Source organism: Pavona decussata, unplaced genomic scaffold, assembly GCF_977016875.1.
Source record: "Pavona decussata unplaced genomic scaffold, jaPavDecu1.1 SCAFFOLD_134, whole genome shotgun sequence".
Taxonomy (NCBI): domain Eukaryota; kingdom Metazoa; phylum Cnidaria; class Anthozoa; order Scleractinia; family Agariciidae; genus Pavona; species Pavona decussata.
The window spans coordinates 3,483,371-3,506,740 of record NW_028145547.1 but is presented as its reverse complement, the minus strand read 5'-3'; the positions used below and the strand labels follow the sequence as shown (position 1 = coordinate 3,506,740).

Here is a 23,370-nt window from a genome sequence, read left to right as displayed (position 1 = left end):
CACAATTAGTTAATACTTCCAATTGGCCAAGAAAGTGGCATAAGACTTTATAACCAGTCATGAAGTGTAGCAATGGAAAACAAATTGTTAGTCACAAAACTACTATTGACACTCAATTAAAAAAATAGCTCAGCACTATTTAAATTTCTTTTTCATGTCATGGAATTAGTTATGAAAACAGACATGAGTACACCTTTTGCAATTCTTTTTAATTGCATACATGGTCAACTACATATTAAAGAGGCCAGTGATGCCATTAGTCCTGTTGTTGTTGGTCTCCTTGTGGGGTTGACATCCAAGCATTTTTGAGCGTCGGAGAGTAACATTGGAATTTCTTGCTTTGTTGCTACTTCACACAGGATTTTGCCGAGGGAATAAACATCACTGGCTTTGCTACAATGGGAGCCTTTCAAAACTTCAGGAGCAATGTGAGCAAAGTGAAAAGTGTACTTCTTTGCTGGAGGAAATGCACTGTCACAGGCTTTTCCAAAGTCGATAATGTGGCCATGTTTATCAGTAACAAGAACATTGTTTGATTTTAAATCACAATGAAGAAAGCCTTTGGAGTGGATATGTGCAAGAGCATCTGTGATATCATGAGAAATGATCAGCCAGTCTTTTTTTGTTAGTGAACTTTTAAGTTTTTGTAATATTTCATTGGTTTCCTCACCATACAATAGTTTACTAACTGTTACAGATGTATTATTTTCCCCTTTGAACTCCATGACTAGTGATATAGGCTCCCTTTCCACCTGGATGCCTATTATTGCAGGAATGTTTTTGTGCGTGAGAGCCTGCATGATTTGTGCCTCCTTTACCATCTCCTTAGTGTTTTGCATCAGAGATTGTTTTTCTACCACCTGTATCTTTAATCTTGTGAATGTTTTTAAAACGCACCTGCCATATGACCCCTGTCCTAGTATTAATTCCTTTTCATTGATTGGATGAAGCTCAGATGGATCAATTAAATTGACAGTGGGGAATTTTGATGGTCCTGATTTTGTACTCTGGTGTGTAATCTGGAATAAAGTAATAATTATTTTGTCATAAACAAAGACTCAAGATCACCTTCAAAGTGAAGCAAATCACCTTGGTAAAGATACACTTGCTAGATTTTGTCATTAACAGTTATTGGTGAACTCTCAACTCTTCAAATAATAATCGAGTCAAATCAGTGCCTTCTTCAAGTCTCTCCTTGACTCTCATGTATCCCAACCGACTCTAAGTAGTCTATGCGGCTTCATTTCCCTGGCATTTTCCTGGTATTTATTGATGCCCATGGGTGATAATAAAAATATTTTTTGGTGTAAAATTGAATGTCTTACGAAAGATACCAGTAGTCTGAAATGATAGACCCTTTTTTGCCCTGCCCCCTGAGGGCACTACTTAGAGAGATGCCCAAGGAGGGTAGGGCAAGAAAGAATCCAACAATTCACACACAAATTATTCACATTCATAACTTTATGAAAGGGGACATGCTCAAAGTCCAAAGACTTTTCAATTGAAAGCCATGACCTATCTGTCTGGCATATAAAAAGAAATGAAGCCATGAAAATATCAGCAAATTGCCCATTTCTGTGTTTATAATCTCTGTTTGGTCCTTCATAATGCACCAGTCAATGTAAACCCCCGCACCCCTCCCCCCCCCCCCCTCCGGCCGGAACATAGCGGGGCATTTGCGGGGAATTTTCCGTTATTTGACGAGAGAAAGGGCCGCAGGTATCGGGAACTTTGACCTTTTTTGCACGTCATCCAAGTACAGCGGGGGAGTGGACCAGGGTATTTTCCACCGAAATGTCAATATCAATTCTTGACTGGGTCAAGAATCGCTAATCCGGCCAGATGGCAGCTTTTGGCCATGAAAAGAAGGTAAGAATCGTTTTATCTTAATCAACTTATATCTTTGGCTGAATATGCCATCGATCTTTAAAGTGTATATGACACAAAATCTTTTATTAGCTTATTAGGAAGAGCTTTCAAAATGATAAAGAATGGCATTTATTTTATTGCGATAGCATTCTTGGTTTCCGAGTTATTCAAGATTTAGGTTTATGCAAATTAGACAACTTGTGACGTCACAAGACTGACACAAAATGAACGGAAATCACAAAATTTGGAATATCTACGCAAATACTACATCTACAGGGTTGAAATTTTGCAGGGTTGATGTGCTGACAGAACTACACATTGTGATAGTGGCTATGATGTCACCATAGCAACGTACTCGTTACCAGACCTCTACCTTCCCAAAATGACAAATGCCTTATTTGTTGCTCCACAGTCAAACAGAATTTCTTATACTTGTGCTGCGTAATGTCCATATTCCCTCACACCCACTGAATAAACATCAAGAGCAAAAAGCGCTTCTTGGGAAGGGAAACTCTGATTTTATCCTTTGGATGGTGAGGGCCTGGAGCCCATTGTGTTGCCATGGAAATGTCATAGAGGATCATATCATGAAACTTTGTGATGAGTATAACAACTCTACAAAGTTTCAGTTCTATACAGAAAAAGGCTTAAGAGATATTCTATTTTTTGTGATTTCCCTTCATTTTGTGTCAGTCTTGTGACGTCACAAGTTGTCTAATTTGCATAAGCCGTAATCTTGAATAACTCCGCAACCAAGAATGCTATCGCAATAAAATAAATGCCATTCTTCATCATTTTTAAAGCTCTTCCTAATAAGCTAATAAAAGATTTTGTGTCATATACACTTTAAGGTCGTTGTATAATGCTAAGAACACATAAATATAATTTCTTGTTTTGTGAACAAAAATCTTTTGTCACAGTTTTTACTCGTACTTTATACCAAAGAGGTGGAGATAAAAAGATACTCTTTCTCTAGAGCCGGTGTGAAGCTGTGGAATGAGTTACCAACAAAGCTCCGGGTATTACCCAAATCGCTATTCAAACAGAAAATCAAAATTGTACTATTTAACAACCTAGAATCTGAAGACTTGTATGACGATTTTGAAGCTCTAGTAACAAAAGTCAAATCATAATTGACATGGTTGTGTATTACCGTTTTTACAACAATTATTTCTAATCTCGCAATCTGATTGCCTTTGAATGGCTATTTTTTCCATTATCAATAAGAGTCTAGACAACGCTGCGCGCGTCAATCAGCGCGCGTAAATTTTGACAGTTATTGTAAAATTTTCTTTGACGTTGATATTGTGGTAAAAAACAAATCGAATGTGGTTTGGCGTTATCTGTACTCTTATCGACAACGATATTCGTCATCACAGTGGTCAAAATTTGTTGTGGACTCCACAACATTTTGACCACTGTGATGACGAATATCGTTGTCGATAGGAGTACAGACAACGTCAAACCACATTCAATTTGTTAATTTTTCATTCTTTTCCTTCCTACCATATTTCATGTTTTCCTCGTCTTTTCTCCTGTGTTGCCTTTCAAGAAGCTCAAAAAAGTTCTTCATTATTTTAGTCCTCCCAGAAACCTTTCCTTATTCTTGTGTCTATGATCTTATAGCTCAGTTTGCCTTCTTACTTAGCATTTAAAGTCATTCTTTCTTTTTGTCATCCTGGCCGTACTAAATTAGCTTTGCTACATTAATTTTATACAAACACCTAATAAAGTTGAATAGTTGAATGAGCACTTGAAAAGCGTTGTATGGGGAGACGCGTGTTTCTTGACAAATAAAGTTTAAACCATTTACATTAGCCTGTGCCTTCCACTTTTTTTCAACAAGAGCGGGAGATATGAGTGGGGTCATTAGCTTAAATTAGAGGAAAAACCTGACCTTGGGGTGCGGGGCATTTTGCAACTTTAGCAGTGAACGCTTGTCAAATGCCCCGCTATGTCCCGGCCGGGGGGGGGGGGGGGTGGGGTTTTACATTGACTGGTGCATAATGGTTTCAGAGCTGTTCTTTTGTGGAAATATATTCATAATTTGGCAATTTTGATAAAAAAAAGAAGGGATGTTGTGCATTATGCCTTGAAATTCAATAGATTTCGCCATTTCGTCCTAAAATGTGGAATTTTTAGGGCCGCATTCCCCGACCCACTCCGTATCCCACCCCCCCCCCCCCCCCGGCCCACGGGTAATTTTGTAGACTGCACGATAAACTAGTCATGTTTACGCATGTCGTTCTCTTATGCGCCGATCAACTCGAAACTTCAACATCCCCCCCCCGGGCAAACCCCGGGCATTTGAACTTTTGAAGATTGGATCGTTCAAATTCCCGCCCCCTCGGGCCAAAATGGTGTTCAAATGCCCTACGTTATCGTCGGATTTGTCTGTCAAATGCCCCTCCTAAAGAACAATCGTTGTCGGCTCCTGTCATGAGTTACTACAAAAAACACAACTTTAACATTGAAACTAATGTTTGGAAATTGAATTTATTAAGTCGGACAATGTCAATCAGCAAGTGTAAGCTGTTCTAACTCCGAAACACGGCAAAGGTTGTTAAAATGAGTTAGCCGGCTACGTAGACTGTTCGAGTGGCAGGGTATTCTGCGATTTAAGCCAAAGCGGTTTTTCATTCGACAGTGTTTATTTCTTTCACTATTCACTGCAGGACAAAGCCGCAGCTTGACTCATTGTATAAAAAATCTACATCGTTTATATACAATCTATAAAAATAATTAATATTTAAGCATCTCACTTTTGAAGACCCCTTTTTTTGTAAGCTTTTTTTGTTATGCTGTATCTCTTCCTTTAAACTCTTCCATCTCGTCCAAACACGTGTTTATAGCTGTTAGCGACTTCGGCGCCCCCCAAAAAAAGCGATTTGAAACCTGAAACCGGTTCAATTTTCCCCACCCCACCCAGACAAGGTCAAATTCCCCACCCCCGGGAAGGCTTTACCTGTCAAATTCCCCACTCCCGGGCACAGAAAATAGTCAAATGCCCGGGGTTTGCCCGGGGGGGGGGATGTTGAAGTTTCGATTTGATCGGCGCATTACAAACTGCTCTTCTACGATGCCTATTTTCTTATAAATTTGCGCCAAGAGAGCCTTACCTTGTTTTTGTCCAGGGTCCTTTTATTCTGTTCGGCTAATGCTTTCCATTTGCCATAGTAAATTCGCGCCAATTCTTTGGCACGAGAATACGCATCTCTTTCTTTCTGTGTTCGAATTTCTCTCTTCTCCTTTTCCATAGCGGTCCTTGACAACCGTTTTCTTTTGCTTCTTTCGTTCCGCATCCTGCGTTTTTCCTCGATTGAATTTTCTCGAGACTTACGTGGCATGATCCGGCTCTTTCGGAAGCGCGCGGTTTCTCTCGATCCCGCGATTGCCACCAGATTACCTGTGGCAGTGCGTGTGCCCGCGTTTACATACATCGCTATACCAATTCGAATGGCAGCGGCTTATCGGAAAACAATAGAAAGCTTTGTTCGCTTTGAATATTAATGTACAACTAGATCTACGTAGGGTGATGATTAGTTTTAAGCGTTATTTGGTGCAATTTACCGGCAAAAACCTCCTAGTGTAAAGTTGTAATATATTTTTTTTTCCACGCGTTCCAATCTTATCCAATGATACATTACATCACGCTTTCATTAGCGCCGGCATGCCGCAGAATTCTTCAGATCTGATTTATTTACTCATTGCTTTGGCTTTCCTTCAGACCCGATTACGTCAGTGGAGGTGGTTCGGATTATGTTTAGTTACAAAGTTTGACAAGTAATGATTTGTCACTGATACGTAACATTTCTCAGTTATGAAAACTGAGTCAGTGGAGGTGGTTCAGATTTCCTGATTTCGTTCATGTTTTGTTACAAAGTTTGACAAGTGATGACTTGTCACTGATACGTAACATTCCTCCATATGAAAATTGAGTCACGTTTATTACGACTTGATGACATGAAGCGGAAAGCATAGGTGACGAAACCTGGAGCGCAAACAGATACTCCAGAAAAAGCTCTCACAAATCCTTAGAAAAGTTTTCTAAGGATTTATGAGAGACAACGGGAGGTACTTACAGTAAGCGTCTTTTCCGTCCTGTCATGTTTATCAATAAAAAATGAGACAGTCTCCCAGAAATTGATTTTGTTATTTATCGTCCTCATTGAAATAGCGATGATTAGCTTTTGCTTTTAATTGTTAAAATTTATATATATCTTTCCAGAAACATTCCAAAAGTTTTTCTAAGCTTTCATCATTTGCTGCAGCTAAATTAAAACTAACCTCCCGTATAAATTTTGCCTTTACTGAACAAATTTTTGAACGGAATATATATTAAAGGGGAGAGTCACGGGGATTTGGTGTCCAAAAACCCAAATAGGTTTTTTTACTAAAAGAATCCTAAAAATAATGGTCCATTTTTGCTACCCCCAGCAGACCGCGGAACAGCGGAACTTGCGGAGCCTATTAATAAAATGATTTACACAGCTAACGTTATTTTAATTTCGAAATAATTATCGCCAATAATATAAGCTGCTTTTTAGATGGAAACGCAGTGAGTTTCCTTTTTCCGAAGGGACCCTCGGCGGTTACTTGAACGGGGAGCGTTTTGTTCTGTAGCGAATTGTTTTTAAGATCAAGCCATTCATTCATTCGAATTCCTGATATTCTTCAATACTCGTGCGCTTGATTTTCTGTCAGTCTATCTCTACCGATTTTTTGATTCCGGTGACAGTTGATGACTCTAAGGTTATTACTGAGGCCATTTACGACTCAAACTGTAACAAAGTCCATAGGGTGTTGTTAGTTAGGTTATTGCGATTTTTCAGTTTTCGATCAGGAGCTTGAAGCTGAGCTGAAACAGCCCCTGAAGCAGGCAATTGCCAAGAGCGCAAGAGAGAGGAGCGAAATACGTATTTATGGAATTATAATCGGTCCACAATGTTGCACTGCTGAACGGATACATACCTTCCACAAAGAGGCAAGTACTAATCAGTGCTGCGAGCAAAACCTTCATGATCTTTGTCCTTCGAGTTTTTGTTTTCAGTTTAGCGTCAACAGGCGTATGTCGCGTGATAATTTACAGTCCGCATGCACTGACCGGACAAATATAAGCCAGAAAACAATCTCCCTTGAGGCATTGAGGGCTCAAACTGTGGTTCCCAGTCTACACCTCGTTCTGCTCAAAGAGTACAGCATTTTCCCAGACTGTCCATTCCGGGGGCCAGGCATTAGCCAATTAATACAATAAAATCTGCAATTCCACAGCGACAAACCAATGAGTGGTGCCGGATCACTTGTAGACCAGGATCAGCAAATTATCTCAAATACAAAATATTAACGGCAGACTGATCCCAACGGCGGAGGTGACGAGCTTGATAGAACAAACAACAAAAGCTAGAATAACTGAAATATATTTGTTTTTTTTAAAAAAAACAAATTTTTGCCCGATATTTCGGTTTGCAATACAAACCTTCCTCGGGGGCTGAACAAAAAAGAAAAGTGAGAAACATAAAAGGATCGTTACAAAGAAGATTTAAAATATAAAATACATGACAATGATTGGTTGATTAGGACTAAGTTACAAGTGTGAGACATGTCATTGGCGTGTTTCGTCACGTCTATTTTTACCAAGAGGGTGCAATGTTTTAGCTTTGTTGATTAAATGAGCTTCACGAGCCTTTCTAACTGAGTCACGTTTGCTGCGTATAAGTTCAAGCGGGATTAGTTGGGCGTCGTTGATTGAGTGGCCAGGTTGGTTGAAATGTAGCGAGACAGGAGTAGGGTTGAGTAGTTGATGGGGATTCAGGATAGATCTGCGATGTTCCCCGAAACGTTCATTAAGTTTGCGCTTTGTCTCCCCAATGTATTGGGAGTGGCACTTCTTACACTGAATTAAATAGATTAGGTTTTTGGAATTGCAAGATATGTAGTCAATAATTTGCGTGATTCGTTAGTGTTGAAAAAAATGTAGTTCGTTTGACCTTCTTGGAGAAATGGGCAAGTTAGGCATCGTGGGTGGTTGCATTTATGAATTCCAGCGGGTTGTTGATTGGAAGGCTTGTTTTGAGGTAACTCGGAATGGACCAGGAGATCACGTAGACTTGCGTTACGTTTGTAGGCAATAACTGGTGGATGAGGGAAAACTTGTTTGCAGTTAGCGGAGGACTGGAGGATGTTGATATGTTTTTTCACAATAGATGAGATTTTGGGAAGAGCAGGATTGAAGGATATGACGAAGGGTGTTCTGTCTGTTTTTGTGGCTTTCTGTTCTTGTGGCTGTAGTGTTGCGTGACGTGGGATGGCTCGTACGCGATTTGCATCTTTTTGTAGGGAATAGCGGCTATAACCACGTTGGACCAGGTGCTTGATGAGTTCTTCGCTTCGTTTATCAAAGAAAGCGTCGGTAGAGCTTGTGCGACGGATTCGCAGGAAAAGGCTGAATGGAATAGTTTGTTTAGTGTGGTTCGGGTGGCATGAAGTTTTGAGGAGGTATTGATGCTTGTCTGTGGGTTTTGTGTGGAGATCTGTTTGGATGTGGTTGTTGCTGAGGTGGACTTGGACATCTAGGAAAGGGAGTGTCTGATGAGAGGAATTCGAGTATTCATGGGTAAATTTGATACTCGCGTGAACAGAGTTTAAGTATCTGATGAAATCTTTAAGGTGTTCCTCTCCTTCTGTCCATATCATAAAGACGTCATCGATGAACCTCCACCAAACGAACGGCTTGAGAGGAGCATTTTCAATGGCGTGTTGTTCAAATTTACCCATGAATAGATTAGCGTATGAAGGTGCCATCCGGGTTCCCATAGCTGTCCCGTGTACTTGTAGATAGTGTTCGTTGTTGAAGGAAAAGTTATTCATTGTAAGAATCATTCTTATGAGATCACATATGCTTTCAGCAGGAAGGGATTTTTCTTGACGAGTGTTAAGAAAATGGCGGCAGGCTTCGATGCCTTCGTTGTGAGGAATGTTAGTGTATAACGAGGAGACATCCAGAGTGACAAGGAGGGCGTTTTCCGGTAGAGGTCCCAGTTTCTCGAGTTGAAGAAGAAAGTGTGTAGTATCTTTTATGTATGAAGGAAGATTCTGAACAAGGGGCTTTAGGTGGTAATCGACGAACTCGGAAATGCGTTCAGTAGGGTGGCTATTGCTGGATATGATGGGTCGGCCGGGGTTGCCTTGTTTGTGGATTTTAGGGAGAATGTAGAAACGACCAGTCGATGTTTCGGGGAACATCGCAGATCTATCCTGAATCACCATCAACTACTCAACCCTACTCCTGTCTCGCTACATTTCAACCAACCTGGCCACTCAATCAACGACGCCCAACTAATCCCGCTTGAACTTATACGCAGCAAACGTGACTCAGTTAGAAAGGCTCGTGAAGCTCATTTAATCAACAAAGCTAAAACATTGCACCCTCTTGGTATAAATAGACGTGACGAAACACGCCAATGACATGTCTCACACTTGTAACTTAGTCCTAATCAACCAATCATTGTCATGTATTTTATATTTTAAATCTTCTTTGTAACGATCCTTTTATGTTTCTCACTTTTCTTTTTTGTTCAGCCCCCGAGGAAGGTTTGTATTGCAAACCGAAATATCGGGCAAAAATTTGTTTTTTTTTAAAAAAACAAATATATTTCAGTTATTCTAGCTTTTGTTGTTTGTTCTATCAAGCTCGTCACCTCCGCCGTTGGGATCAGTCTGCCGTTAATATTTTGTATTAGCCAATTACCCCGGGGCATCTGACCATCTTATTTTTTCACCATAGAGCATTGTCGCTTCTTTTAATAACCTGATTCATTGGCAAATACGGTAATTTTCTTATTTTATACGTCTAGATAGGACATAAATCCGACACTAGAGCTGTAGAATGACCTTTTTTTACGATACTACGGGAAACAAGACCCACCTAGGGCTATTTGGTAGGAATTAGCTTAGATTTTATTGAAAGTAAGACGAAAAACGAAGGAAATAACACATTTTTTAGCCACTAAGCGGGGGGCAGTTGAACAACTAGTTTTTCCCGGCGGTGGGGCATTTCCCAGTTTATTTTTAAAAAAATCCTTATTCTCGGGGATTGGACCCCCAGATATGGGCACTGTTGGAGTGACTGATGCATAAATAAATGAAATGTGCACCAGCTTACATATTTTGACCATTTGTCCACTAGATAGTGGATTCTTATTTAAATAGACTTGACCAACAACAAAACCACGAAAGTATAGCGAGCAACCGTGGCCCCAAGAAAATGCTGTGATGTTGATTTGACGATATTAGAGAGATTCCAGATCACGTTTTGCGAAAATTTGCAAATGGTAAAAATAACCACATGATTAAATTACGATTGTTCTGCGTTTTCCGTTCGCCGTTTTCCGTTTCTCATGGAGGGAAGTTGAGTAGTGCCGCAGTTAGCCGATCAAAGGCAAGAATTATTTTGCACTATCGTCGTCTATTAATTAATTCTTTTCAGGAAACGTAAACGGCTAATCTACCTTTCTGCAGTTTGCCGCAGTCGGTCTGAAAGTCTGAAAATGGGTATACGGATTTTAGAGACTGGGGTCTGCCGGTCTAAAATAGGGTCAGGGGTTGGAGAATCGTTCGACACAACCCCAAAGGCAAAGAACCGAGCCGAAAATCAGTGCTGCAAGCCGGTATACGCAGAATCTGTGAAAGATCTAATCAGCCAGAAATAAACATATTAGTAACTGAAATAACTGCAAGGCTGATGTTGAGTAGAACTACGCATGCGCAGTATCAGCCTTGCTGACTTATTTCAGTTTCTGATATAAGAGTAAAAACAGTGGGTCTAAAACTTTATGGAATCGCCTTGGATCGACTCAAAAAAACCACGCAAAGAAGTTCAAATGCGCAAACTTCGCGGGTCTCTGACAAAACGGCAATTGCACAATTTACTACCCATCCCTTACGACAAAATCTGGCAAGGACTCAGATTTTACGAGTGTCACGTGACAAGGACTAGGGCATTATATCCAGGACTAGGGTTGTATGGCAGCAAAAACAACAACAACAAAAACATTGATTTGACACGGCCAATTATTTTCTTTTTTCAGTTCATTCTTCGGAGGGTAAATTTTCCGGTTCTATGTGACCTGATTCCCGTTAAAGGGGAAGTATCACGCAAATTTGCAGTTATTTCAAAACCCAAAAATGTTTGTCTGTCAGCAAAAACAAAGAAATAATTGTCAAGTTTGTTATAAATTGTCACCCCAGTGCAATAAAGCTGTCAATTGGTGCCTCTGGCCAGAGACAGAGTAGGCCAGTATGGATTGAAACTTGAAAAATGTTAGGCTAATATGTTTTTCAAGTTGTCACATTTTTGTTTCCGAAATGCGCTAGAACACTCTATCACAAGTTGTTCCTTTCAGGAATTAAGTTGATTTGTTTCCTCTCGTCATTCTATAATTATTTGGTAGCTGATTGAAGGTCTTATTTCATCATTTTAACAAAAGATATCAAAAAACCCATGATACTTCCCCTTTAATATACCAATCTTTGGTAACAGGCCTGGAAGCAAGGCTGCAGCTGTCGTTGTTGACACCAAATTTTGACAGTTAAAATGACAGCTGATTTGGTTTACAATGTCAATCATTTGCATGCAGGAAAATGGCTGTAAGTACAATATCATTAATGTCGATTTTGACGGTTTTTATTTCAATGTATTGTTAACTCTTTTAATTGCTAGGCTGATAAACACTCTTCAAAATGCTCTCTTGACGAGCAATTATTCGTTCCTTGAAGGACATTTTGCATTCTAATTTTCGGGAAGTTTCAAAGAGCACTATTAAATATTCGATTCACCGAACACAACGCTGTCCAGAAGAAATGTTTAATAACGTCGTCCCGGACAACTAGCTTATCGAGAAAGAATTTGACTACAAAACATTTGTGGCATGGTCGACCCAGAAATTCAACGACAAAAATACACGGTTTCGAGATGCGATTCCTGTTCAATAGTTTTAGAGGCTAAACTAAAAAGAGTTTTGACGCGACTTCTTCGCTGACATTAAGTTGGGTTCTGCTAAATAATTGGTCAATCTTAATTAGCTTGTAATACAGCGTCAATTATTTCTTCCAGTTCAGGGTGAATTTCCCAGCTCTATCTCGTCACAAGCCTGGCATTTTCCTTTAATACACTAATTCTAGGTGGCACATATATAAAATAAAGACAGCTTTTGTCTTTACACTCTGTTCGAGTTGACTTATTAGCAAAGCCAGCTGATCACATATTTGAGCTTCCAAAATGATGACAAGCTTGCTGCGAAGCACTTAGTGGTTGAGGTCTCATTTGCGTTTTCCAACGGTGTATAGCTGTTTCAAGTGCGACCAGTTACTTTCCTATAAGACGAGTGTCAGAGTTTGTTGTTTGTTGCCAATATAACGCGGCAAAATTTAAAGCGACGTTTACAACTCTGAAATTAAAGGTTATCTTCCCCTGAGTCCAGTCCACGAAGAAAACAGAATTGGAAGTCGTGCCTGACCGATACAAACGCTGCTACATATATATCCAAGTTAGAACCCCATTTTTCTACCAGTATAAAGAATGGGAAGAGACAGAAGAGGTCGTTCGAAGCCAGAATAGGACTTATCACGGTTTTCGACGCCATTTTGACGAGTAGGCAAACACGTCTTGAAATAACAGTGTTTGTATGGAAATCCGATCTCAAATAATTTTCATAAAACATCGCTTCTGAAAAATTTATGAATTGGAAACTTTTGGCACTAGGAAAACGATTTTAAGAAAAGAAATTGAGGGATGTAGCTGTGCCAGAAAGCGTCCAGTCGTGTTTTGAACTTTCCATACATTTCCCTGTGTTTTTTTCCCGCGAACTATTTTAAACAGCAGTTCACGAATGGTTCGCTATACAGACAAATGTATGGAAATGCCAAAACGCAACTAGATGCTTTCTTGCCCAGCTATATTCCTCAGTTATTTTCTATAAAATCCTTTGCATAGTGCCTCAAGTTTCCAATTTATGAATTTTTCAGAATCGATGTTTTATGAATATTATTTGACATCGGATTTCCATACGAACACTGTTATTTCAAGGCGTGTTTGCCAACTCGTCAAAATGGCGTCGAAAACCGTGAAAGGGTCTATTTTGTTACATTGGAACTGATTTACTTCTTAAATCTCCTCGAGGTGGCTCCCTCTCAGAATTTCGTTCTACTAGAACACCAAAAGTAGGCACAAAGTGGTGGGTCACTGAGAATATGTCTTATGCATAGAGTTTAGAGACGAACACAAACCTACCTTCCACCAAAAGAGAGACGCCAACGAGTGTTGCTAACAGAAACTTCATTTTGCTGCTATTTCGTACGATTATTGTCAATCTCGCTGACAATTTGTGCGGTTTTCTTACTCAGTGTACGCTGCTAAGCTCCGATTAACAGTGTTTATGTGACCTTATGATAAGCAGTCCGAGTGCTTACAGTATTGGAGCCTGAGTGAGCCTGAACAAACAGGTTTTCTAGTCATTTATTTAATACTGTGTTTTAATATTCAGTGGGAGGCGCTTTACTCGGTACTAATTGCTATTAATACATGAAACATCAAATTTTTAAATTTTAGATGGATTTATTTTAAGAATACGCGTATAGATACCTCATTTTCCAGTATATCTCTTTTTTAACGATGATCAACGATATTGATTGCGTATTGTGGCTTTTTGGGCACATGAAACTTATCTGTTATGTTTAACAAATCGAATGTGGTTTAGAGTTGTCTGCACTCTTACCGACAACGATATTCGTCATCACAGTGGTCAAAATGTTGTGGACCCACAACAAATTTTGACCACTGTGATGACGAATATCGTTGTCGATAAGAGTGCAGACAACGCTAAACCACAGTCGATTTGTTTTTTACCACAATATCAACGTCAAAGAAAATTTTTACAATAACTGTCAACATTTCCGCGCGCTGATTGACGCGAGCGTTGTCTAGACTCTTATCGACAACGGAAAATCAGCCAATCAGATTGCGAGATTAGAAACAATTGTGGTAAAAAACCCATTTCTTTTATTTCTACACTCACTCGAGCTCACTCTGACAAGCTTTGATGAGCTCAGAGTTTACTCAAGACGCTTAGTTCTGTAAGAATGCTCACAGCTCGATTGTAGTCGAAACAACTTTTGTTTACATTTGATACCTCTGAATATACAATCATGCAATGTTAAAAATGTCAATGTTTTTTCTTTTAAAATACGGACTGGACCATTGGACCAGTCTTTGGACTCATTTTCTTTTTCATATATAGCTGATACTAAGAGAAAGGCAGTTTGTTTCTTTGCTGAGAGGTGTAAAAATAAGAGAATATATTTTTACCGGCAGTTAGTGATTAGGGAGGGGTGGATGTTTAGCAGTTTTCTATTTTATAACCTCGTTCCCAGAGTCTCTCCTATTCACGTCCCAAGGCGCAAGAGGAGTTTGTAAATGTGTCTTCGTTTGGTCTTGTGCTGGATTACTACGAAGGCGAAAGTCTGCTTAACATGGGTTTATAAACTCGAGAAGAGGGACTCTCATATAAAAGTGACGGGGGCGATCGTCCAAAATTTTGAAAAGAACCTCTAAAAGGTACCAAAATGTTTGGTTTTGTGGGCGTGGTCCGAATAAATGTTTTACCCCTAAGAGGTACCAAATCAGTTGACTGATCCTGACATTAACTTCCTCTCACATCGTACGGCTCCATACCCTAAAAGGTACCACCATAACTCTAACCGTAGTCAATTTAGATTTTAGCACCCTAAGGCCGGTAAGGGCAATTAACTCCTAAAAGGTGCGGCGATCATCCCCGTCCACTTTTATATGGGATTCTCCGCCCCCCTTTCCCCACCCCCGGCTTATAAAGCGGTCTATGAAATTTCCTTTTGTTAAGGTAAGTCTTTCAATATAGGCGAATGTTTTAACTGATTCCCAAGGGTGCTTTCATTGAATTTGGCCATATCGTACCAACGTGGTCTGTGGGGTGATGATGAGTGACCCAAAAGCTTCTCCTTCCAAGTTTTGTTTTACTCGTTTGGCTTTGATTAATGTAACAATATTTTTGCTGACGAATCTAACGCGAATACGGATCATTTATACGCGTTTTTATTTATTTCTCGAGATTTTGCTGCACTGATTTTTTAATGATTTTTTTGTTGCTGCTGCTGCCAGATCCAACGTCTGGGGTAGAGGAACGTCCTTCTAGGATCAACTTGTTCCTGGATTACAACGTTCGTTTGAAGATAAACAAGAACTTTTTGTTTCAAAGTTCCTTTTGGAAATGGAACAAATTGTTCCCAGATTGGACTCTTGGTAACGATCGCAACAGCCTGTTCTTTCTCTACGGTAAGGACAACTGTTCCTGCTGACAACAGAGTCCCTTTTAGAATGACTGTTCCTTTTCACTAGCGCGCGGATCTCTCGTTCCTATAATTACTAATATTATGTAAGAGATAAATACCGAGAACGGAGGTATTAATCCATATACATCCCGAGGGCCGTAGGCCCGAGGGATGTATATGGATTAATACCGACGTTCGAAGTATTTATCTGACTTATTTCATGAAATTATTCCTTTGTTCAAGGGGACAAACGCCGGCTAATTAGTACCGTCACACTTAGGTGAGAAACGGAGAACAATAGAAGCAACCTGATGTGTGCGTTTCTCGCAGTACTGCTAATGTAAATGAGGGATTTATCTGTATAAATCCCTCTTTTCAGTTAGTTTAATATTCATGAAGGATGTAAGTTAAATAAAGGATGTTGAATAACAAAAGAAAATGTGTGATTCATGAAATAAAGTAAGATTAAATTTAGAAATACAGTTGACTATAGAAATAAGCGAAAAAACGGAACGACTTTTCGGTGTCATCTTGGCACCTTAAAGGATGTAACAGAAAAGATAATTTATACAGAACGTAAAGGTGTGAAATATAATAACTTAAATTAAGACTAAGAGTAGACTAAAAGTAACTGTCTGGTGTTCATTCAGTAAGGTATTATAAAGTGAGAGTTATGTCCGTTGACTGGGTTAGACAAATAGTTTCGAGCGAATGGATTCTGACTGGTTGTTTAGTCATAAAAGTATTTTCTTTTCTGTTACATTTACTTTACTTGATGATGGTGCTAAGATGACACCGAAACGTCGTTCCGTTTTTTTCGCTTATTTTTATAGTCAACTAATTACTTATTCTTGTAAAATTAAAATGGTTCCCATTCAAAGTCCCGCGTTTCTTTTTAAATGTCTGATAAGGAACAGCTATCCCTTTTGTTTTAGCGGTTCCTGTTTTGACATTAAATTGCGTTTTTGAGGAACAGCTGTTGCTATTTCTGTGTTTCTTTTCAGAGTGCATGTTAATTTAACCAGTCCAAATGTGTAACTCTAGTTCCTAATAACTTGTTCCTATTGACTTAAAATAGTTCCTTTTATTCAACTTCTGTTGCTCCAATTAAGGGAACTGTTGTTCCTTTTACAGCTGTTCCTGTCTTTTCAGCTTGTTCCCCTTCATAGTACTAAGGTATGGATGTTCTTACTGATCGGTTCTCTTTGAGAGTAAAATGTTCCTCCTTATACCAGTGTGTGCCGCTAAAGTTTTGTTCTGTTTTCATTGTAAGTTCAGCGCGCGCTCTCAAGCAAGGCTGCAGTAATCTCGTACCCAGATGTCAGTTGGTTCGGGAATGTCGAAATGTGAGCGTGGGAGATCTGGGTACGAGATTAGGCCTGATCAGTAGCGGATTTCATGGATATTTAAATACATTATCTTGACAAAATTTTTTTCTTTCTATTAACCGTTAGTTTCTTGCCCTAATGCCATGTAATATCTATATAGTGGGGACAGACAGATTTTACGGATTCTTATATCCCTTCAAACACTGTAGGTACTCTGATGAAAAAGAATAATCATACTTAGGCGTGAATAAGTCTGCTCGAATTACAAATTTCACTATAAAAGGAATAAGTGCGAGCAAATAGGGGCAAGTGATGCCAAGCTCGAAATTGAATCATTGTAATCGTAGGCATGCAAAGACCAGCTAATCAAGCTCAACCCCGTTTGGGTTATCTCTCACCGTATGAATGTGACTACTGAACAGTAATCAGCACGGGCAAGTGGGGGGTGGGGGGGGGGGGGGAGGCGACCCTAAAAGCCGGATCAGACGGAATGGCGGAAAATCACCCCTTATCCTAAAACACGGAACGAGTGAGGGTTAGGGTTATAGTTTATCTGGGGTGATTTTTCGCAGTTCCGCCTTTGAGGATTTGGGATGATTTTCCCCCATTCCGCCGTTTCGGCTATTAGGGTCTCCGAGTAGGGGTAAGTGGCGACCAAGTTTGAACTTGTTTGTCAGTGGGTCTGAGTGCAGTCAGTTTCGTTGGTTTTACAAACAAGTCCGATGGCCAAATCAGTTCATCTGAATTCGGCTGATTCCTTTGAACCTTGAAAATCGACTGCTCGAAAATTGGTGTTTCTTTGGCCAAACCAAAACTACACCCGGAAAAGACTGAAGCAAGTTTCGATCCATTGTTGGATTCTTCAGCAGGTTTAGCGTTTTTACCATACATGGAAAGATTTAATTAACCATTCAAGTGAACAATATAGACCGAAAAGGAGAATGAACAGAAATCTTAGGACGTGATTTTTCTTTCTTTCTTTAGTGTCCATTTTCAGGTCCACCAAGGGTGGTTCTAGTTCGGCCGAAGAAAGGCAGCTCGGATGAAATTAATTTAAGAAAACTATTAATCTCCATGGGATTTTTATTGCAAGAAAATTATATTCTCAGCAAAAGTTATTTATTAGGTTTAACAAGGTATTGAACTATGAATTCCAATCTTGGCAAATAAATATCAAGCATCTACCTAGATAAGGACCTCTCATTTCACTGGTAATTCCCAGCGCCTGATCACGCCCAATTTAAGCAGCAACCTTATTTCCTATTACTATTTAATTACGTTTCGCGTTTACACAATAATGTATAATGGGAAAATTACAACATCTTATATATTTACAACAATAATGCAAGTTCTAGTATGACATTGATAGGATAGTCTATATAGGTTAAGTATTCCCAGGTTCGAGCCTCAAGGACGGATCCAGGATCCAATGTTTGATAGGAAGGATCAAAATGGCATACCGTATTATACACAATAGACACTACAAGTTTGATCTCTAACAATCAGTATCACAAATATCCTCGCTTTCTATAAAAAAAAATTATTTCTCTACATCAATGCATACATTCTGCATGTATGATTCGAATTTGCTCAGAAAAAGCATATAGTCATCTTTGTTTTGTGTTTGCTAGTTTAACACTGCAAAATTCGCCATTGCAATATCAGCTACAGTTTGCGAAAGAAGGATTTCTACGGATCGGAAATTCGATCGATAGTAATTTTGTTTAAATTTCCCTTGAAAAGCTTATGTAAATGAAGGTGTTTCAAAGACTTCACTTGTTGTCTGGTCTTTTCCTGTGCTATTATCGCTCCTAGGAATCTTCTGTAGGCGAGTTTATTCTTAACGACTTAACGATCGAGCCTGTCAGTAGAGCACTTAAAAAAGGTTTTAGGAGCCTGACGGACACTAAGTAAAAGACAACAGGTAAGATTTGAACGCTTCAATTTGTTTGCATTATTTACAGCGTTTTAATTTCGAAGGAAAAGTGGACATTATTTTCGATCAAATTTCAATTCCATACAAACTCTTATAGTCACTTTGCCGGTTACCTGTACCCCGTAAAGAAAGTAAAGAACATGTTTTAAGGCATGTCCTTTCAAAAGCTCGTCAGTCATTCTCGCCTTAGATTTAAAATCTATAAGATATCTGAAAACGGCCTACGTTGTGTTTCTATTTTAGAAAACAACAACAACAACAACAACAACAACAACAACAAAAACAACAACAAAAAACAAACAAACAAAAAACAAAGTAAACAAAGCGGTTTTAAAGACTGGAGTCGGATCCTCTTGCACCCTCCATACTTCTTCACTGGCGTGCATGATAAGCCGGCTACAAGCTTGTATTAAGAAAGTTATTCAAAGCTCTTACTGAGGAGTGTATGGCATGCAAATCAATAGGTGGATTGCATTGCCGCCATGTTGGTGGACAAAACAAAACAAAAACTTCTCACATAGTTTCCATAAAAATGGAATTTAACTCCCCAAAGGAGAAAAATCTTTTTGTTCCTATCCACCAACATGACCGCCATGACGTCACATGCAATCCTCCAATAAATGGACGTTCAGTGAACCACTAAAAAACTCGGTTCATCCTATTTAGCCGTGCTCCATCAAGGAAAAAAATCAAAACCAAATGATCGCGAAAGGATTATATTTCTTCAGAAAATATGACAAAAACCGCTCTAAAAGGACGTGAAGACGGCAAAGACGAGCAATGTTATCACCATAAGCAGAACGGAAATATCAGACTTGGCTTTTGAGTTGCAGAGGTCTGCACCACAGCAGTTCACGTAACACGTGATTTTCATCTCGTCATCTTCTTTTGCATCTTCTGCTAGGCTCCTGCATTCCGGGAAAAGACTGTTTGAACACTGAGACTGTGAAAGACAACTGCGCCCAAACTTTTTTACTTGCGGCATGGAGCTTGTAGTTGCCTCATACTGGAATGTTACACACCTTACATCGGTAGTCAAGGTTTTGCATTCTTCTTTTGTCGCTGTGGCTTCACAGTCTTCAAATGTCTTGTTGCTCTCGCACTTGTAGCAGCGTAGACTGTTTGCTGTAAAGAAGAATAAAATTATTTCAGGGGAGTGCTTTCACAAGGTTTGGACTTGATAAGTAAACTGTCCTTTACTCACCAAGCTTGGGCTAAATTCAGGAAGCCCTCTACGTTAAGATGTTTTCTTGCCAATAGCCTATTGCTGAGAAACAATACTTAAGATAGCCTCGGATTTGAGGCAGTTGACCCTTGTTGTTGTATGAAACCTTATATGTGATTTTGTTTTCGTTTCCCTCTAACTTTTCCTTTTGTTGGTGGCATATAAGTTATTGTTATCTTTCTTTATTTTTAAACCTAAGCATTCACGCTGAGGTTTGCCTTTCCTCGCTTTTCGCCTCGATCGGCACTTTGCTACTTGCACCAATGTATATTTAAAAGATCTGTTTCAGCCCCAAAGTGCCTTTTTGGCCCTGGTGACGTCAGGGCTGATTTGACCTCTTTTACTTCTACTTCTTCTATGTTGGCGCTATCAAAGATCATTTCAGCCCCACTCTGGGACTCATTTTAGAGCATTTCCGTCCTTGAAATTAGGCTATTTTGGCCCTAATTTCTAATTCAGGAGAGCCAAATTAGCCCTCAAAATAGCACTGCATTTTACTCACCGAATCTACCCCAATTTGGGGGCTAAAGCAGATGGTTTGAATTTACAGTGTGTGGATAGCGAAATTGGTGTAACGTATTTGTGAAATAAATATTAATAATAAACTTGAAGTTGAATTAGAAACTTTTCGAATGCCTTGATGATTTGGTGTGACTGGACGACGCCTAAAGACGTCTTCGGGTAACCGAAATCGCACAATCTGCCCAAATGCGATGAAAGTCTCTTTCATGATTTCAGCGCAATTGATATCAGTATTCCTAATAAAACAATATTTGTTTTTATTAATAAATGAGATACCATCGCAGTTATGTATGCAACTTTATTAAGCGGCAGCGAAAAGAATGCCTGAAAATAAATATAATATATATATCTCTTCACCACTGCAGCAATATAACAAATTTACCAGCTCTCAGCTGGCTTGATAGCCATTTGGTAGAACGATGCACCTGTATCGCAGAGGTCGAGGGTTCGAATCCCGTTCAATCCTAAAGTTTTCAATTATCTGCCATGTTCCCTCATTTATGAATTATTTTAGTCGCAGTTCAAAATATATGAATTTATGTATTCTACTTCCAGTATATTTTTTTATTGAGACTTTAAAATTATCAACCTGAAATTCATTATTATTACACAAAAAAAATTCCTGCCTGAGTTCTTTCAGTGGAAAGTTCTGGATAGACATTGATAAAAAAAAAAACTGGAATATTTGTTTTCTAAATATTCAATAACCTCAGTTGATTAGAATGATCGTAGTGCGAAATTAAAAGCTTGAGAAATAAGCAAGCTAAGTTACTAAAACTTGGTTATAAAATTCCCCCTTTCCTTCTAAATATTTAATAACCTCAGTTGATAGCTTGTGAGATAAGCAAGCTACCGTTCTGACAGTTAAAAATCCCCCCTTGCCTTCTAAATATTTAATAACCTAAGTTAGTAGCTTGAGAAATAATCAAGCTATAGTTCTGACAGTTCTAAAATCTCCCTTTTCCTAAGTATCATGCAGTAACTGAATTGTGATTTAAGGTTATCGCCGGGGTTTTATTATATTTTGCTGTCCATGCTTTACAGTGTAAGACAACAAGCATTAATTCTCAGTTTCGAAATCCTTTAGAATAATTCAAAATAATTTTGATGTTAATAATATATTCTATGGGAAGAGTATATTTCAGCAAAAAGAAATATACAAATTAAACAAGAATAATTGTGAAAGGGGACGAATAGGCGTAACTGAGTTTAGAAGAGAGTATTTTAAAGTAAAAGTGTTGTTTCATGATTTAAGAAGAGAAAGAACAAACGTCAATTGAAATGTAGTACATCAAATGAAGCAATGACTTATGTTGTTAAGTTTCTCTTTAATTTCCAGCCAATTAAAAGCGCACGCAGGCAATACAGCGAAGTTAAAAACCAAAACAACGTCAATATTTAGTGGACGTATCAACTTACGGACGTTTCGGTTTGCTTTTAGTCGTTTTTATAAAATTCAACATATTCAACTTTCCTCCATTCATCATAAACTATTGAACAATCAAACTTGATAACTATTTCTCGCGTTGTTTTGTTTGACAGAGGCTTGTTGACGTTCAAAAGTAGTAATGTGTGTTGAACTTACCGATTGACGGGAGCGAAACAGTTAACATCACGAAGAAGGTGCAAAAATAAATGTTTCCACCTGAGTTTAAACTTGTTAAGACAGCCATGAACGTGGAGTATTAATTTCAGTTGTATCGTGCTAGCACTCTAGCCTTCGCGAGTTGTTTAATTGTAATGTGCAAAGTTTCTAAACAGTCACGGTTATTAATATTTCATTTTGCTCAATATGGCCAGACACCTGCAGAAATTTATACTTTTTCCAAAGAAACTTTGATCATTTTAAAACTTCTCCTTACGTTTCAGAGCAATCAGCAGCAGGTGATGATTAGAGTTCCTATGCAAAGAATATTTAAGTGGGAGACTCTTTCAAACAGCTAAACTTCTAACCACAAAATGGAATGTACGAGAACCAGCAATTAGCGGAGAGAATCCCAAATAATAGAGTGTACACAGTACAGTATTACTATATTTGTTGTTTTTCGCTTGACATGCACCTGCCAAATATTGAAATGATCGCAAGAGTCATTTAATTGAAAAATTCCCAAAGTCAGCGTCGGTTTCAAACTGAACGAGTTTCCGATCCATGCAGTTTTTTAAAACAAGGCAAAGTAGAAGGAAAGAAAATGAAAATCAATTACATCAGTTTTAAAATTCACAATAATTTGACAGTTTCAGGCGTTTTGTGACATTTAAGGACGGTGCCTACTTTTGTTACTGCCATACGTTCTGCGCATCTCGAAATACTCGGGTTTCGAATGGGTCGTGCCTACTAATACAGGGATTTTTTTTGCGCGGTTTTAAACTATGCGGAGAAAGCAGAACGTAGCAAGGGCTTTTGGAATCCAAAAAGAAAATTGGGAGTAATCATGCATTTTTCAGAGACAATAAAGCTTCAAAATGGAAAAAAAACGCCATACATTGCTTTGCATTTATTGTTTTTTGAATTATTGTGGCTTAATTGTCTCTGAAAAATGCGTGGTTACCCCCAATTTCCTTTTTGGATTCCAATAACCCTCGCTAAAATCTGCTTTTCCCCCATAGTCATAAACCGCGCAAAAATACTTCAGTATTAGTAGGCACCGTCCTTAAAAGGTTCAAAAATAAATAAATTCAGTTACAAATCTAAGAAAATTATGAATGGCACCTTAAGATTCCATGTATAACCTGGCAAAAGATGAATAATCACGAATCACGTGTAATTAACTTTTTATAGCTTTGTCTACGTGTAAATCTTTTTTTCCTTTGGTTCTAATGTAGGGTAATAAAAAAAGACATGCAATTACATCCTTTCCTTTCCTTTTTAGCTGGCAGTTCCAAAGCACTGGATATAATAGAGCCAATTTTTCATCATCATAATCATGATCATGATCATCATCATCATCATCGTCCTCATCATCATCATCATCATCGTCGTCGTCGCCGCCATCACCATCATCATCATTATCGTCATCATCATCATCATCATCATCATCATCATCATCATCATCATCGTTATCATCATCTTTGTTGTCGCTGAAGTTTGTTCAGTTACGGCTTCAATAGGTCATTATGGCCGTGGCCAATGG

At 38.8% G+C, this 23,370-nt stretch overlaps 3 protein-coding genes across 4 annotated transcripts in view; all 3 read right to left on the bottom strand.

The window, feature by feature from the left end:
• The window catches only part of LOC146467788 (uncharacterized), a 38,015-nt gene extending 24,676 nt beyond the window's left edge, over positions 1 to 13,339 (bottom strand). Inside the window, exon 1 of one of the 2 annotated variants that reach the window (XM_085125238.1) lies at positions 13,157 to 13,339. In XM_085125238.1, the coding sequence (XP_084981364.1) occupies positions 13,157 to 13,205 (49 nt within the window). In that variant the 5' untranslated portion in view covers positions 13,206 to 13,339. Of the gene's footprint in view, positions 1 to 6,840; positions 6,993 to 13,156 lie in introns of those variants that run through there. The other variant, XM_085125239.1, reaches the window with a different exon arrangement.
• Positions 225 to 5,309, bottom strand: LOC146467789 (tyrosine-protein kinase TXK-like). The gene is made up of 2 exons (XM_085125629.1): positions 4,989 to 5,309; positions 225 to 1,019 (listed from the first exon to the last, which is right to left on the bottom strand). The coding sequence occupies exons 1-2, from the start codon at positions 5,307 to 5,309 to the stop codon at positions 225 to 227; spliced, it is 1,116 nt and encodes a 371-aa protein (XP_084981755.1).
• A 4,303-nt stretch (positions 13,340 to 17,642) lies between the features above and the next one.
• Positions 17,643 to 21,966, bottom strand: LOC146467787 (uncharacterized). Its single transcript, XM_085125475.1, has 2 exons — positions 21,825 to 21,966; positions 17,643 to 19,617 (listed from the first exon to the last, which is right to left on the bottom strand). Exons 1-2 carry the CDS (start codon positions 21,910 to 21,912, stop codon positions 19,241 to 19,243), a joined length of 465 nt encoding a protein of 154 aa, XP_084981601.1. The 5' UTR covers positions 21,913 to 21,966; the 3' UTR covers positions 17,643 to 19,240.
• Positions 21,967 to 23,370: the final 1,404 nt, after the last annotated feature.